The sequence below is a fragment of the Anarhichas minor genome, unplaced genomic scaffold (assembly GCF_050575085.1).
Source record: "Anarhichas minor isolate MPS153535 unplaced genomic scaffold, ASM5057508v1 ptg000031l, whole genome shotgun sequence".
Taxonomy (NCBI): domain Eukaryota; kingdom Metazoa; phylum Chordata; class Actinopteri; order Perciformes; family Anarhichadidae; genus Anarhichas; species Anarhichas minor.
In genome coordinates this window covers 2,372,583-2,389,117 of record NW_027466477.1, presented here as the reverse complement: position 1 = coordinate 2,389,117, position 16,535 = coordinate 2,372,583, and the positions used below count along the sequence as shown (strand labels likewise).

Sequence of the window (16,535 nt, the reverse complement as noted above, 5' to 3'; positions counted from 1 at the left end):
CAGATCCAACATCCAGAGTGGTAGGCTGACATCTACCACCTCTGGTAGGCTGACATCTACCACCTCTGATAGGCTGATATCTACCACCTCTGATAGGCTGACATCTACCACCTCTGATAGGCTGACATCTACCACCTGTCGGACAGGTTTTGACGTCTCACTGGTTTTATTTTAGACTTGGACTCTGAAGTGATGAGGGTGAGACGGCGTCCTCGGATCAAATGGACACAGACACCAGGACTGACAGGAGGACATGAGCAGCTTCTTCTCTCCAGTGTTTCCTCCACACATGAAGGTGGAACGTGTCTGTAAACTGACCTGAAGTGAGTTCAGCAGGTGAGAATCCTACCAGAGGAATCTGTACATGTTTGATCATCAGGATCACTTTGATCTCTTTGTGTTGTTTCTCTGTTTAACTGGAGAATAGAACGATGTTTCAAAAGATAGATTTGTTATTTGCAGTAGAATTCCTCTCTGAGATAAAGAACAATGATTTTTAGAAATATAATGTTCATGTTTCTCAAGTAGATTCAACAGAAGTTTGTAATCTGAGTGTCTGAACTGGTCTGACAGGTTGGATCAACCTGAGTTTTTTTAAACTGTTAACACTCTGAATGTTCACAACACAACCATCTTAACAACCCTGACACACACTTGGTTTCACTAGTGGAGTCCTGTTTGCTCAGTTCATGTCTCAACTGTCCCAGAGGACAAAACCCGTCCTAGAGGACCTGTGTGTGTGATGGTGTAGTAACAGAGAAAATGCTATAATACCCTGTAAAATGTATGTAATAGACTGTAAATAAGTCACAACATGTTAGCCGTCTTATGATCCTCCTGTTATACCTCAGAAAACATCCACAGGCCTGTAATTAATCCTCACATGTGCATTACGCAATCAAGCAATCTCCTTCATACTCTCCTTTAAGTGGCTGATTGTCAGTAAATATGTACAGCATGATTATTATTCTTTCATCACATGATTTTAAAATGTAAGAATTATAGTATTATGAAACAATATCCTTTGTATCTTGACAGAGAGGACAGATGGAGACACCTAAAGAGCTCTTGGACACTTTGGAGGAGTTAGGAGACGTCCAGTTTAAAAAATTCAAGTGGTTTTTGCAGAAGCAAGAGTACCTAGAAGGCTTCCCAGCAATCCCAAAGAGTCGACTGGAGAATGCAGACCGGATGGACACAGTGGATCAGATGGTCGAGAAATACAGCAGAGACACTATGAAAGTGACCGAAATAGTTTTGGTGAAGATGCGTGAGAATGTTCTAGTGAAGAGTTTATCAAAAACCAAATCAGAACCCAAAGGTAAGTCATGGTATGAACACAAAGATCAAACTTACATCTCACAAAGACTTTAAACCTAAAAAAGCGAGTTGCACCTTGGCTTTCAGAAGAAGCTACCAAACACACGTCCACCGGAGAAAATACATTGAAAATTTCAGAAAAGTCAACGAAACAAAGGCAGACAATCCTGTTTTTGTTGCCTCTAATGTTTAGAAGTAGCACACTGGTGTGACTGTAAGATACTGCTTGGACGTCATTAATTCCCTCTGTAATGAAGTAATAAACCTTCTGGTTATTTGGAGACCACAGAGTTCATGCACACATGAAGCACAACATGTCAGTTGATGTTAAATGATACTAAGTCATTTTACAATCGTTAACCTCTTCAGAGCCTTTAGTTATCAAATGAGATAAATAGATTTCATGAATACAGAAATGTGTAAACTTGTTAGAAATGACTCACATTCACTGAAACAACCCCTCATTGATTTTTATCTTTGTTTTATTCATCCAGATATTCTGGAGTGTCAGCAGAAACTCAAATCCAACTTTCAAAAGAAGTTCCAGAGTGTGTTTGAGGGAACCGCTAAAGCAGGAAAGAAAACCCCTCTGAATCAGATCTACACAGAGCTCTACATCACAGAGGGAGGGACTGCAGAGGTCAATGATGAACATGAGGTCAGACAGATTGAAACAGCATTCAGCAAACCAGACAGACCAGAAACAACCATCAGACAAGAAGACATCTTTAAAGCCTCACCTGGAGGAGAGGAACCAATCAGAACAGTGATGACAAAGGGAGTGGCTGGCATTGGGAAAACAGTCTTAACACAGAAGTTCACTCTGGACTGGGCTGAAGGCAAAGCCAACCAGGACATACAGTTCATCTTTCCATTCACTTTCAGAGAGCTGAATGTGGTGAAAGAGAAAAAGTACAGCTTGGTGGAACTTGTTCATCACTTCTTCAGTGAAACCAAAGAAGCAGGGTTCTACAACTTTGAAGAGTTCCTGGTTCTGTTCATCTTTGACGGTCTAGATGAGTTTCGACTTCCTCTGGACTTCAACAACACTGAGATCCTGACTGATGTTACACAGTCCACCTCAGTGGATGTGCTGCTGACAAACCTCATCAGGGGGAAACTGCTTCCCTCTGCTCGCCTCTGGATAACCACACGACCTGCAGCAGCCAATCAGATCCCGACTGAGTTTGTTGGCATGGTGACAGAGGTCAGAGGGTTCACCGACCCACAGAAGGAGGAGTACTTCAGCAAGAGATTCAGAGATAAGGAGCAGCTCAGCAAGATCATCTCCCACATCAAGACCTCACGAAGCCTCCACATCATGTGCCACATCCCAGTCTTCTGCTGGATCACTGCTGGAGTTCTGGAGAAGGTGTTGAAGACCAGAGAGGGAGGAGAGCTGCCCAAGACCCTGACTGAGATGTACATCCACTTCCTGGTGGTTCAGTCCAAACGGAAGAAGGTCAAGTATGATGGAGGAGCTGAGACAGATCCACACTGGAGTCCAGAGAGCAGGGAGATGACTGAGTCTCTGGGAAAACTGGCTTTTGATCAGCTGCAGAAAGGCAACCTGATCTTCTATGAATCCGACCTGACAGAGTGTGGCATCGATATCAGAGCGGCCTCAAAGTGCTCAGGAGTGTTCACACAGATCTTTAAGGAGGAGAGTGGACTGTACCAGGACAAGATGTTCTGCTTCGTCCATCTGACTGTTCAGGAGTTTCTGGCTGCTCTTCATGTCCATCTGACCTTCATCAACTCTGGTGTCAACCTGCTGCTGTCCTCCTGGTGGTCTAACATCTTCAGAAACAAACCTAATCATCTCTATCAGAGTGCTGTGGACCAGGCCTTACAGAGTCCAAATGGACACCTGGACTTGTTCCTCCGCTTCCTCCTGGGTCTTTCACTGGAGACCAATCAGAAACTCCTACATGGTCTGCTGACACAGACAGGAAGTAGCTCACAGACCAATCAGGACACAGTCAAGTACATCAAGAAGAAGATCAGTGAGAATGTGTCTCCAGAGAAAAGCATCAATCTGTTCCACTGTCTGAATGAACTGAATGATGGTTCTCTAGTGGAGGAGATCCAACAGTCCCTGAGTTCAGGACGTCTCTCCACAGATAAACTGTCTCCTGCTCAGTGGTCAGCTCTGGTCTTCATCTTACTGTCATCACAAAAACATCTGGACGTGTTTGACCTGAAGAAATACTCTGATTCAGAGGAGGCTCTGCTGAGGCTGCTGCCAGTGATCAAAGCCTCCAACAAAGCTCTGTAGGCAGATACACTACGGATACATTACCATTACTAAATATGTTTGATATTTTACTTTGATTAAACATTTTGTTTGTATTAATCCCTGTTCCTCCCCTAGGCTGAGTGGCTGTAACCTCTCACAGAGAAGCTGTGGAGCTCTGTCCTCAGTCCTCAGCTCCCAGTCCTCTAGTCTGAAAGAGCTGGACCTGAGTAACAACAACCTGCAGGACTCAGGAGTGACGCAGCTCTCTGCTGGACTGGCGAGTCCGAACTGTACACTTGAAACTCTCAGGTCAGGATCAGGTGATTTACTACAAAGATGACGAAGTGAAGTGGTCTAAGTGTCGGATCTACTAAGTTCATGGTGGTGTTACCAAAATGTTACTGTGGGATAACAATGTCTACTAGTGTCTCTGCTAATATGTGTTTGGAAATAATGGTGTAAACTGAATGGTGAACTGGTCACTATCCTGCTCAGGATCAAAGTGTTGGATGGCTTGTCCAACCAACATGAACATCCTTTGGCCCACCTGCTTTCAGGGAACCAGGAGAGTTCAAGTCGTGCTTTTAGTTTGTTAGAGCAATCTACTACACTGGAATAACTTATTTCACTGTAATAATGATTTTAAAATGTCTGTTTCCAAAAGAAGATGAAACCAAAATGAAAGCCACTCATGTTTATACTCATAAATATATACTCATGAAAATAATTATTCATTGTGTATCGATATAAGAAACTCTGTGTGTTGTTTTGTGTGTTTGCAGTCTGTCAGGCTGTAAGATCACAGAGGAAGGCTGTTCTTCTCTGGGCTCAGCTCTGAAGTCAAACCCCTCCCATCTGAGAAAACTGGATCTGAGAGGAAACTACCTGAAGGATTCAGGAGTGAAGCTGCTGAGTGGTTTTCTGGAGAGTCCACATTGTAGACTGGAGACTCTGAGGTGGGTTCAATCATGAAATCATGAAATGTACAACTTGTCTGGCTTCATCCTGCTGTTGGATGGATTACTGAACAGGCCTACCGGGCACAGGCCCAGGGGCCCAAAGTGTCAGGGGCCCCCCTGGCCTTTACCTACAAAATGTCACTCAACGACACACAAAAAGACTACAAAGACTTCAAAAAGACTCCTGTGATAGTGGGCTTGGTCTGTGCTCGGCTGCAGGGGAGAGATCTGTGGGAGTGGTTCAGGTGCCAGTGTCGCCGACTCCGTGTTACTCGCGGGTCCTCAACACACCACACCGTCTTCAGCAGTTAAGGTTTACTCAAAAGTATTTTATTTACAAACTTAAACAAAACTTCACACTGCCGTGTGCTCTCTCCTGCCGCCCGGCTCCTCAGAGCGCACACAGGCCAGTGTGCATCAATCAGTCTGACTCTCGTGGGCTGGTGTTCCTCTTCCTCTTTGTCTCACCGGCCACCAGAGCTCCAGCATGCTACTGCTGAAGAGGAATGAGGGATAATTAACAACCGGTTACAGCTGTGCCAATTAACCCTGGCACTGTTCCCCTGAACCACTCCCACAGATCTCTTCCCTGCAGCTGAGCACAGACCACGCCCACTACCACAACTACAAAGAGACACAAAATGACGACAAAGACACAAAAAGACAAAAAGGTTACTTGAATATACTATACTATACTTGATAAATATACTATGTATACTATACTTGAGAGACTCAATGTTCATCATTAAAAAATAGTTTAATTGAATCACACTTAAAGAATCAAACCTTTTTTGAATTTTTAGTTAATAACTGCTAAAGTAATTTTTTTTTTTTTAACATTTCTGATGCTGACTTTTTTTTCAGATCATTTGGTATTTTTCAATATATTTTATTAATAATAATAATTTATTTTCTGATCTGCTCTGAAGAATCTGGATCAATACTGATCAATGATTTTAAATGTCTTTACAGTGACAGGATTTTCACAAAATGTCTGTTTACAAAAGAAGATGAAACCAAAATGAAAGCCACTCATGTTTATGATGAAAATAATTATTCATTGTGTATCGATATAAGAAACTCTGTGTGTTGTTTTGTGTGTTTGCAGTCTGTCACACTGTAAGATCACAGAGGAAGGCTGTTCTTCTCTGGGCTCAGCTCTGAAGTCAAACCCCTCCCATCTGAGAAAACTGGATCTGAGTGGAAACAACCTGAAGGATTCAGGAGTGAAGCTGCTGAGTGGTTTTCTGGAGAGTCCACATTGTAGACTGGAGACTCTGAGGTGGGTTCACTGTCTGCTGCTAGTGCAGCACCTTCATGTTTCATCAATAACTCTATTTGATTTATCTACGTATAGATCCATAAAGTGATACATTTTCTGGTAATATGTTCCACTTCACATCAGCTGCCTCGTTGTCTGCATGTCATCCTCTACAATCATGAAATGTACAACTTGTCTGGCTTCATCCTGCTGTTGGATGGATTACTGAACAGGTCTACCGGGCACAGGCCCAGGGGCCCAAAGTGTCAGGGGCCCCCCTGACCTTTACCTACAAAATGTCACTCAAACAGACACAAAAAGTCTACAAAGAGACACAAAAAGACTACTGTGATAGTGGGCGTGGTCTGTGCTCGGCTGCAGGGGAGAGATCTGTGGGAGTGGTTCAGGTGCCAGTGTAGCCGACTCCGTGTTACTCGCGGGTCCTCAACACACCACACCGTCTTCAGCAGTTAAGGTTTACTCAAAAGTATTTTATTTACAAACTTAAACAAAACTTCACACTGCCGTGTGCTCTCTCCTGCCGCCCGGCTCCTCAGAGCGCACACAGGCCAGTGTGCATCAATCAGTCTGACTCTCGTGGGCTGGTGTTCCTCTTCCTCTTTGTCTCACCGGCCACCAGAGCTCCAGCCTGCTACTGCTGACAAGGGGTACTTCTCAAGTCTCTTAATTGTCGTTTCCTCGCTCCTCGATCCTCGCTTGAACCGGAAGTTGTTTCTGCGCCGCCATATTGACGGCCGTCCCAAAGCTCTAATGTAGCTCTGAGGAGCGAGGATTGAGGATGGAGGAGGGACCTCGGAGGAGCCATGAGCGAGGAACCACGAGAACAGACTTCCAGGAAGTCTTTTAACGGCCGACACGCCCCCTCATTGTTCATCAGTTATGTGATTGGACGCTGCAGCCGATCGGACTGACTGACTGGAGTTTAACACCAGAGTGAAGACGGATCACAGAATAAACTCTAGTTTATGTTTGATTAGGTTTCTGATTCACCGTCTGGTTTAAATAAATGTTCATTGTAGTCTGAACAACAAAACGACCACAAACAACTTTCTTCATTTATTAGAAAGATTTGTGTTTTCATGATCTGATATTTCCCTCAATAACTTTTATTATGGAAACAATTAAAGTCAGAGAGAGCTGAGAGACTAAACACTTTTTACATCATTCCTGAGTGTTTGATGAGTTTTATCATTTAAGAGAAACAATAATCATATTCTGGGTTATTTAATAATGACGCCACATTCACAATTTCAAAACGTACAGACGCAAATAATTCATAAATAAGACGATATCGCATTCCGCCGGTAGAAATGGATCCTGTGCTTATAAACAGAACACAGGACACAGTATAACAGACTACAGAGAGAAACACCTCTACAGTGGTGATTACTGTGTGTCTTTATTAGTTATTAGTATTATTAGTTACTATTAAGTACAGTGATCATGTGAACAGACACAAACTTATCAAAAGTCTCTCCAGCTGTTAAAGCCGACTGACAGCTGATCCAGCTGTGATCAGCTGATCCTCCGTCATCAGAAACAGACGTCGCTTCACGTGACGCAACTGAGGAAAGGACGTCTCATGTCTGTTAAAACATATTTCCTCGTTCCTCTCTCCTTGCATGGTTTCCTCCATGCATCCCTGGTGGGAGGGACTAAGACGCAAGGAAAGGACGCAAGTGAGGGAAACGGGGATGCAATTAAGAGACTTGAGATGTACCCAAGGAATGAGGGATGATTAGCAACCGGTTACAGCTGTGCCAATTAACCCTGGCACTGTTCCCCTGAACCACTCCCACAGATCTCTCCCCTACAGCTGAGCACAGACCACGCCCACTACCACAACTACAAAGAGACACAAAATGACTACAAAGAGACACTAAAAGACACAAAATGACTACAAAGAGACACAAAATAGACTACAGAGACAAAAAAAGACTACAAAGAGACAAAAGTTACTTGAATATACTACACTACACGTGATAAATATACTATGTGTTAATGTTGCACGGTGTATCGATACTAAAAAGGTACCGCGGTACCCGTACGTTAAAAACGATACGATTTTGCATATTTTTAGTATCGATACTTCATTAAAATAGCGCGCGATCAGAGCGCACTCACTGCTCCGCTCCCTGTCATGCTGCCTGCACGCATTGACTGCAAGGGGGCGGGGCTGCCCAGCGCTCACACAGCAACAGGCAGCATCACTCACAGCAGCGATCGCTGGGGAAACATGGCCTCAAGTGCAGGAGCTTTTGCCGACCGTCCTCGGCTTGTTGGAAAAAAAGATGCCAGAAGTGAAATCTGGAAGTGCTTTGGCTACATTGCAGACAGTGAAGGAAAGCCCACTGACATACAGAGACCCGTCTGCAAAACGTGTTTCAAAGCCACACAGACCAAGGGAGGCAACACGTCTAACATGGCAAAGCACCTTTCAGACAGACACCCCGAACCTTTCAAAGCAAATGTGATTATAAACATGAACACCCCCAAGCTCACCCATATACAGCCTAACACGAGTAGCCTTAGCCTAGTTTGAGGACAAGCCTATATGATCATGAGGTCACAATGCACACAAAAGTGTACTATATGAAACACAATTGATGCAAAATGGCTACATGCTGGTGGAGCCTGAGGGTGGATCTTGAGCTAATTCTTTTTATTTTTAGTTAAGGAAAAATAATTATTCCATGAATTAAGATAAAATATGAAGTGAAATTATCAAACTCACTATGCAAGTACATTTAGCATTGTTTATCCACCCACTCCCACAGACAGTCAGACAGATGCCAGCAGAGTCAGCAGCAACACAGAGACAGAGTTCCCTTCAGCTGTGTTTGAAAGCCAGCGGAATTATGAGAGAGGCTCAAAAGAGAGAGGCGAAGAGGTTAAACATTAATATGAATGCCATTTGTTAAGTGTTCAAAACGCTGGGCAGGAACAAGCTGGTAAAAAAGGGAACCGTACAGATGTTTTATTTATTACTATTATAGATAAATATACCAGTATCGTATCGTATTTGTGGTATTGTATCGAATTCTGGTATCGTATCGTAAGTATCTGGTATCATGATACTTATGGCAGGTATCATATCCAAGTCATAATTTTGGTATCGTGACAACCCTACTATGTATACTATACTTGATAGACTCAATGTTCAGCATTAAAAGAACGTTTAATTGAATCACACTTAAAGAACCAAACCTTTTTTTAAATAATTTTTAGGAAAGAATTTCAGAGCATTTGGTATTTTTCAATATATTTTATTAATAATAATAATAATTTATTTTCTGATCCGCTCTGAAGAATCTGGATCAATACTGATCAATGATTTTAAATGTCTTTACAGTGACAGGATTTTCACAAAATGTCTGTTTACAAAAGAAGATGAAACCAAAATGAAAGCCACTCATGTTTATGATGAAAATAATGATTCATTGTGTATCGATATAAGAAACTCTGTGTGTTGTTTTGTGTGTTTGCAGTCTGTACAGCTGTAAGATCACAGAGGAAGGCTGTTCTTCTCTGGGCTCAGCTCTGAAGTCAAACCCCTCCCATCTGAGAGAACTGGATCTGAGAGGAAACAACCTGAAGGATTCAGGAGTGAAGCTGCTGAGAGGTTTTCTGGAGAGTCCACATTGTAGACTGGAGACTCTGAGGTGGGTTCACTGTCTGCTGCTAGTGCAGCACCTTCATGTTTCATCAATAACTCTATTTGATTTATCTACGTATAGATCCATAAAGTGATACATTTTCTGGTAATATGTTCCACTTCACATCAGCTGACTCGTTGTCTGCATGTCATCCTCTACAATCATCAAATGTACAACTTGTCTGGCTTCATCCTGCTGTTGGATGGATTACTGAACAGGCCTACCGGGCACAGGCCCAGGGGCCCAAAGTGTCAGGGGCCCCCCTGATCTTTACCTACAAAATGTCACTCAAACAGACACAAAGACTACTGTGGTAGTGGGCGTGGTCTGTGCTCGGCTGCAGGGGAGAGATCTGTGGGAGTGGTTCAGGTGCCAGTGTAGCCGACTCCGTGTTACTCGCGGGTCCTCAACGCACCACACCGTCTTCAGCAGTTAAGGTTTACTCAAACGTATTTTATTTACAAACTTAAACAAAACTTCACACTGCCGTGTGCTCTCTCCTGCCGCCCGGCTCCTCAGAGCGCACACAGGCCAGTGTGCATCAATCAGTCTGACTCTCGTGGGCTGGTGTTCCTCTTCCTCTTTGTCTCACCGGCCACCAGAGCTCCAGCCTGCTACTGCTGACAAGGGGTACTTCTCAAGTCTCTTAATTCTCGTTTCCTCGCTCCTCGATCCTCGCTTGAACCGGAAGTTGTTTCTGCGCCGCCATATTGACGGCCGTCCCAAAGCTCTAATGTAGCTCTGAGGAGCGAGGATGGAGGATGGAGGAGGGACCTCGGAGGAGCCATGAGCGAGGAACCACGAGAACAGACTTCCAGGAAGTCTTTTAACGGCCGACACGCCCCCTCATTGTTCATCAGTTATGTGATTGGACGCTGCAGCCGATCGGACTGACTGACTGGAGTTTAACACCAGAGTGAAGACGGATCACAGAATAAACTCTAGTTTATATTTGATTAGGTTTCTGATTCACCGTCTGGTTTAAATAAATGTTCATTGTAGTCTGAACAACAAAACGACCACAAACAACTTTCTTCATTTATTAGAAAGATTTGTGTTTTCATGATCTGATATTTCCCTCAATAACTTTCATTATGGAAACAATTAAAGTCAGAGAGAGCTGAGAGACTAAACACTTTTTACATCATTCCTGAGTGTTTGATGAGTTTTATCATTTAAGAGAAACAATAATCATATTCTGGGTTATTTAATAATGACGCCACATTCACAATTTCAAAACGTACAGACGCAAATAATTCATAAATAAGACGATATCGCATTCCGCCGGTAGAAATGGATCCTGTGCTTATGAACAGAACACAGGACACAGTTTAACAGACTACAGAGAGAAACACCTCTACAGTGGTTATTACTGTGTGTCTTTATTAGTTATTAGTATTATTAGTCACTATTAAGTACAGTGATCATGTGAACAGACACAAACTTATCAAAAGTCTCTCCAGCTGTTAAAGCCGACTGACAGCTGATCCAGCTGTGATCAGCTGATCCTCCGTCATCAGAAACAGACGTCGCTTCACGTGACGCAACTGAGGAAAGGACGTCTCATGTCTGTTAAAACATATTTCCTCGTTCCTCTCTCCTTGCATGGTTTCCTCCATGCATCCCTGGTGGGAGGGACTAAGACGCAAGGAAAGGACGCAAGTGAGGGAAACGGGGATGCAATTAAGAGACTTGAGATGTACCCAAGGAATGAGGGATGATTAGCAACCAGTTACAGCTGTGCCAATTAACCCTGGCACTGTTCCCCTGAACCACTCCCACAGATCTCTCCCCTGCAGCTAAGCACAGACCACGCCCACTACCACAACTACAAAGAGACACAAAATGACTACAAAGAGACACAAAATGACTACAAAGAGACACTAAAATACACAAAATGACTACAAAGAGACAAAAGAGACTACAGAGACAAAAAAAGACTACAAAGAGACAAAAGTTACTTGAATATACTACACTACACGTGATAAATATACTATGTATTAATGTTGCACGGTGTATCGATACTAAAAAGGTACCGCGGTACCCGTACGTTAAAAACGATACGATTTAGCATATTTTTAGTATCGATACTTCATTAAAATAGCGCGCGATCAGAGCGCACTCACTGCTCCGCTCCCTGTCATGCTGCCTGCACGCATTGACTGCAAGGGGGCGGGGCTGCCCAGCGCTCACACAGCAACAGGCAGCATCACTCACAGCAGCGATCGCTGGGGAAACATGGCCTCAAGTGCAGGAGCTAATTATTTTTATTTTTAGTTAAGGAAAAATAATTATTCCATGAATTAAGATAAAATATGAAGTGAAAACATCAAACTCACTATGCAAGTACATTTAGCATTGTTTATCCACCCACTCCCACAGACAGTCAGACAGATGCCAGCAGAGTCAGCAGCAACACAGAGACAGAGTTCCCTTCAGCTGTGTTTGAAAGCCAGCGGAATTATGAGAGAGGCTCAAAAGAGAGAGGTGAAGAGGTTAAACATTAATATGAATGCCATTTGTTAAGTGTTCAAAACGCTGGACAGGAACAAGCTGGTAAAAAAGGGAACCATACAGATGTTTTATTTATTACTATTATAGATAAATATACCAGTATCATATCGTATTTGTGGTATTGTATCGAATTCAGGTATCGTATCGTAAGTATCTGGTATCATGATACTTATGGCAGGTATCGTATCGAAGTCATAATTTTGGTATCGTGACAACCCTACTATGTATACTATACTTGATAGACTCAATGTTCATCATTAAAAGAACGTTTAATTGAATCACACTTAAAGAGCCAAACCTTTTTTTTAAATAATTTTTAGGAAAATAACTGCTAAAGTAATTTTGTTTTTTTTAATTTCTGATGCTGATTTTTTCAGAGCATTTGGTATTTTTTAATATATTTTATTAATAATAATAATAATAATATTTCATTTTCTGATCCGCTCTGAAGAATCTGGATCAATACTGATCAATGATTTTAAATGTCTTTACAGTGACAGGATTTTCACAAAATGTCTGTTTACAAAAGAAGATGAAACCAAAATGAAAGCCACTCATGTTTATGATGAAAATAATTATTCATTGTGTATCGATATAAGAAACTCTGTGTGTTGTTTTGTGTGTTTGCAGTCTGTCACAGTGTGAGATCACAGAGGAAGGCTGTTCTTCTCTGGGCTCAGCTCTGAAGTCAAACCCCTCCCACCTGGGAGAACTGGATCTGAGTGGAAACAACCTGAAGGATTCAGGAGTGAAGCTGCTGAGAGGTTTTCTGGAGAGTCCACATTGTAGACTGGAGACTCTGAGGTGGGTTCACTGTCTGCTGCTAGTGCAGCACCTTCATGTTTCATCAATAACTCTATTTGATTTATCTACGTATAGATCCATAAAGTGACACATTTTCTGGTAATATGTTCCACTTCACATCAGCTGTCTCGTTGTCTGCATGTCATCCTCTACAATCATCAAATGTACAACTTGTCTGGCTTCATCCTGCTGTTGGATGGATTACTGAACAGGCCTACCGGGCACAGGCCCAGGGGCCCAAAGTGTCAGGGGCCCCCCTGGCCTTTACCTACAAAATGTCACTCAAACAGACAAAAAGACTACTGTGGTAGTGGGCGTGGTCTGTGCTCGGCTGCAGGGGAGAGATCTGTGGGAGTGGTTCAGGTGCCAGTGTAGCTGACTCCGTGTTACTCGCGGGTCCTCAACACACCACACCGTCTTCAGCAGTTAAGGTTTACTCAAAAGTATTTTATTTCCAAACTTAAACAAAACTTCACACTGCCGTGTGCTCTCTCCTGCCACCCGGCTCCTCAGAGCGCACACAGGCCAGTGTGCATCAATCAGTCTGACTCTCGTGGGCTGGTGTTCCTCTTCCTCTCTGTGTCTCACCGGCCACCAGAGCTCCAGCCTGCCACTGCTGAAGAGGAATGATTAGCAACCGGTTACAGCTGTGCCAATTAACCCTGGCACTGTTCCCCTGAACCACTCCCACAGATCTCTTCCCTGCAGCTGAGCACAGACCACGCCCACTACCACAACTACAAAGAGACACTAAATGACTACAGAGACAAAAAAAGACTACAAAGAGACAAAAGTTACTTGAATATACTACACTACACGTGATAAATATACTATGTATTAATGTTGCACGGTGTATCGATACTAAAAAGGTACCGCGGTACCCGTACGTTAAAAACGATACGATTTTGCATATTTTTAGTATCGATACTTCATTAAAATAGCGCGCGATCAGAGCGCACTCACTGCTCCGCTCCCTGTCATGCTGCCTGCACGCATTGACTGCAAGGGGGCGGGGCTGCCCAGCGCTCACACAGCAACAGGCAGCATCACTCACAGCAGCGATCGCTGGGGAAACATGGCCTCAAGTGCAGGAGCTTTTGCCGACCGTCCTCGGCTTGTTGGAAAAAAAGATGCCAGAAGTGAAATCTGGAAGTGCTTTGGCTACATTGCAGACAGTGAAGGAAAGCCCACTGACATACAGAGACCCGTCTGCAAAACGTGTTTCAAAGCCACACAGACCAAGGGAGGCAACACGTCTAACATGGCAAAGCACCTTTCAGACAGACACCCCGAACCTTTCAAAGCAAATGTGATTATAAACATGAACACCCCCAAGCTCACCCATATACAGCCTAACACGAGTAGCCTTAGCCTAGTTTGACGACAAGCCTATATGATCATGAGGTCACAATGCACACAAAAGTGTACTATATGAAACACAATTGATGCAAAATGGCTACATGCTGGTGGAGCCTGAGGGTGGATCTTGAGCTAATTCTTTTTATTTTTCGTTGAGGAAAAATAATTATTCCATGAATTAAGATAAAATATGAAGTGAAAATATCAAACTCACTATGCAAGTACATTTAGCATTGTTTATCCACCCACTCCCACAGACAGTCAGACAGATGCCAGCAGAGTCAGCAGCAACACAGAGACAGAGTTCCCTTCAGCTGTGTTTGAAAGCCAGCGGAATTATGAGAGAGGCTCAAAAGAGAGAGGCGAAGAGGTTAAACATTAATATGAATGCCATTTGTTAAGTGTTCAAAACGCTGGGCAGGAACAAGCTGGTAAAAAAGGGAACCGTACAGATGTTTTATTTATTACTATTATAGATAAATATACCAGTATCGTATCGTATTTGTGGTATTGTATCGAATTCTGGTATCGTATCGTAAGTATCTGGTATCATGATACTTATGGCAGGTATCGTATCGAAGTCATAATTTTGGAATTGTGACAACCCTACTATGTATACTATACTTGATAGACTCAATGTTCATCATTAAAAGAACGTTTAATTGAATCACACTTAAAGAACCAAACCTTTTTTTAAAATCATTTTTAGGAAAAGATTTCAGATCATTTGGTATTTTTCAATATATTTTATTAATAATAATAATTTATTTTCTGATCCGCTCTGAAGAATCTGGATCAATACTGATCAATGATTTTAAATGTCTTTACAGTGACAGGATTTTCACAAAATGTCTGTTTACAAAAGAAGATGAAACCAAAATGAAAGCCACTCATGTTTATGATGAAAATAATGATTCATTGTGTATCGATATAAGAAACTCTGTCTGTTGTTTTGTGTGTTTGCAGTCTGTCACGCTGTAAGATCACAGAGGAAGGCTGTTCTTCTCTGGGCTCAGCTCTGAAGTCAAACCCCTCCCATCTGAGAAAACTGGATCTGAGTAGAAACAACCTGAAGGATTCAGGAGTGAAGCTGCTGAGTGGTTTTCTGGAGAGTCCACATTGTAGACTGGAGACTCTGAGGTGGGTTCACTGTCTGCTGCTAGTGCAGCACCTTCATGTTTCATCAATAACTCTATTTGATTTATCTACGTATAGATCCATAAAGTGATACATTTTCTGGTAATATGTTCCACTTCACATCAGCTGCCTCGTTGTCTGCATGTCATCCTCTACAATCATGAAATGTACAACTTGTCTGGCTTCATCCTGCTGTTGGATGGATTACTGAACAGGTCTACCGGGCACAGGCCCAGGGGCCCAAAGTGTCAGGGGCCCCCCTGATCTTTACCTACACAATGTCACTCAAAGAGACACAAAAAGACTACTGTGGTAGTGGGCGTGGTCTGTGCTCGGCTGCAGGGGAGAGATCTGTGGGAGTGGTTCAGGCGCCAGTGTAGCCGACTCCGTGTTACTCGCGGGTCCTCAACATACCACACCGTCTTCAGCAGTTAAGGTTTACTCAAAAGTATTTTATTTACAAACTTCAACAAAACTTCACACTGCCGTGTGCTCTCTCCTGCCGCCCGGCTCCTCAGAGCGCACACAGGCCAGTGTGCATCAATCAGTCTGACTCTCGTGGGCTGGTGTTCCTCTTCCTCTTTGTCTCACCGGCCACCAGAGCTCCAGCCTGCTACTGCTGACAAGGGGTACTTCTCAAGTCTCTTAATTGTCGTTTCCTCGCTCCTCGATCCTCGCTTGAACCGGAATTTGTTTCTGCGCCGCCATATTGACGGCCGTCCCAAAGCTCTAATGTAGCTCTGAGGAGCGAGGATGGACGAGGGACCTCGGAGGAGCCATGAGCGAGGAACCACGAGAACAGACATCCAGGAAGTGTTTTAACGGCCGACACGCCCCCTCATTGTTCATCAGTTATGTGATTGGACGCTGCAGCCGATCGGACTGACTGACTGGAGTTTAACACCAGAGTGAAGACGGATCACAGAATAAACTCGAGTTTATATTTGATTAGGTTTCTGATTCACCGTCTGGTTTAAATAAATGTTCATTGTAGTCTGAACAACAAAACGACCACAAACAACTTTCTTCATTTATTAGAAAGATTTGTGTTTTCATGATCTGATATTTCCCTCAATAACTTTTATTATGGAAACAATTAAAGTCAGAGAGAGCTGAGATACGAAACACTTTTTACATCATTCCTGAGTGTTTGATGAGTTTTATCATTTAAGAGAAACAATAATCATATTCTGGGTTATTTAATAATGACGCCACATTCAGAATTTCAAAACGTACAGACGCAAATAATTCATAAATAAGACGAT

The 16,535-nt window shown here is 43.0% G+C and overlaps 2 protein-coding genes across 2 annotated transcripts in view; one reads left to right on the top strand and one right to left on the bottom strand.

Annotated features, from left to right (window-relative positions):
• The window catches only part of LOC142964701 (vesicular integral-membrane protein VIP36-like), a 265,045-nt gene that overhangs the window by 189,883 nt on the left and 58,627 nt on the right, over window positions 1-16,535 (bottom strand). The window lies entirely within an intron of this gene.
• Window positions 1-16,535, top strand: part of LOC142964713 (uncharacterized) — a 37,278-nt gene that overhangs the window by 2,216 nt on the left and 18,527 nt on the right. The window contains exons 2-10 of the mRNA XM_076105202.1: window positions 176-336; window positions 1,039-1,321; window positions 1,815-3,594; window positions 3,695-3,868; window positions 4,342-4,515; window positions 5,627-5,800; window positions 9,289-9,460; window positions 12,623-12,774; window positions 15,100-15,273. Coding sequence (XP_075961317.1) covers window positions 1,048-1,321; window positions 1,815-3,594; window positions 3,695-3,868; window positions 4,342-4,515; window positions 5,627-5,800; window positions 9,289-9,460; window positions 12,623-12,774; window positions 15,100-15,273 — 3,074 coding nt within the window. The 5' untranslated portion in view covers window positions 176-336; window positions 1,039-1,047. The remainder of the gene's footprint in view (window positions 1-175; window positions 337-1,038; window positions 1,322-1,814; window positions 3,595-3,694; window positions 3,869-4,341; window positions 4,516-5,626; window positions 5,801-9,288; window positions 9,461-12,622; window positions 12,775-15,099; window positions 15,274-16,535) is intronic.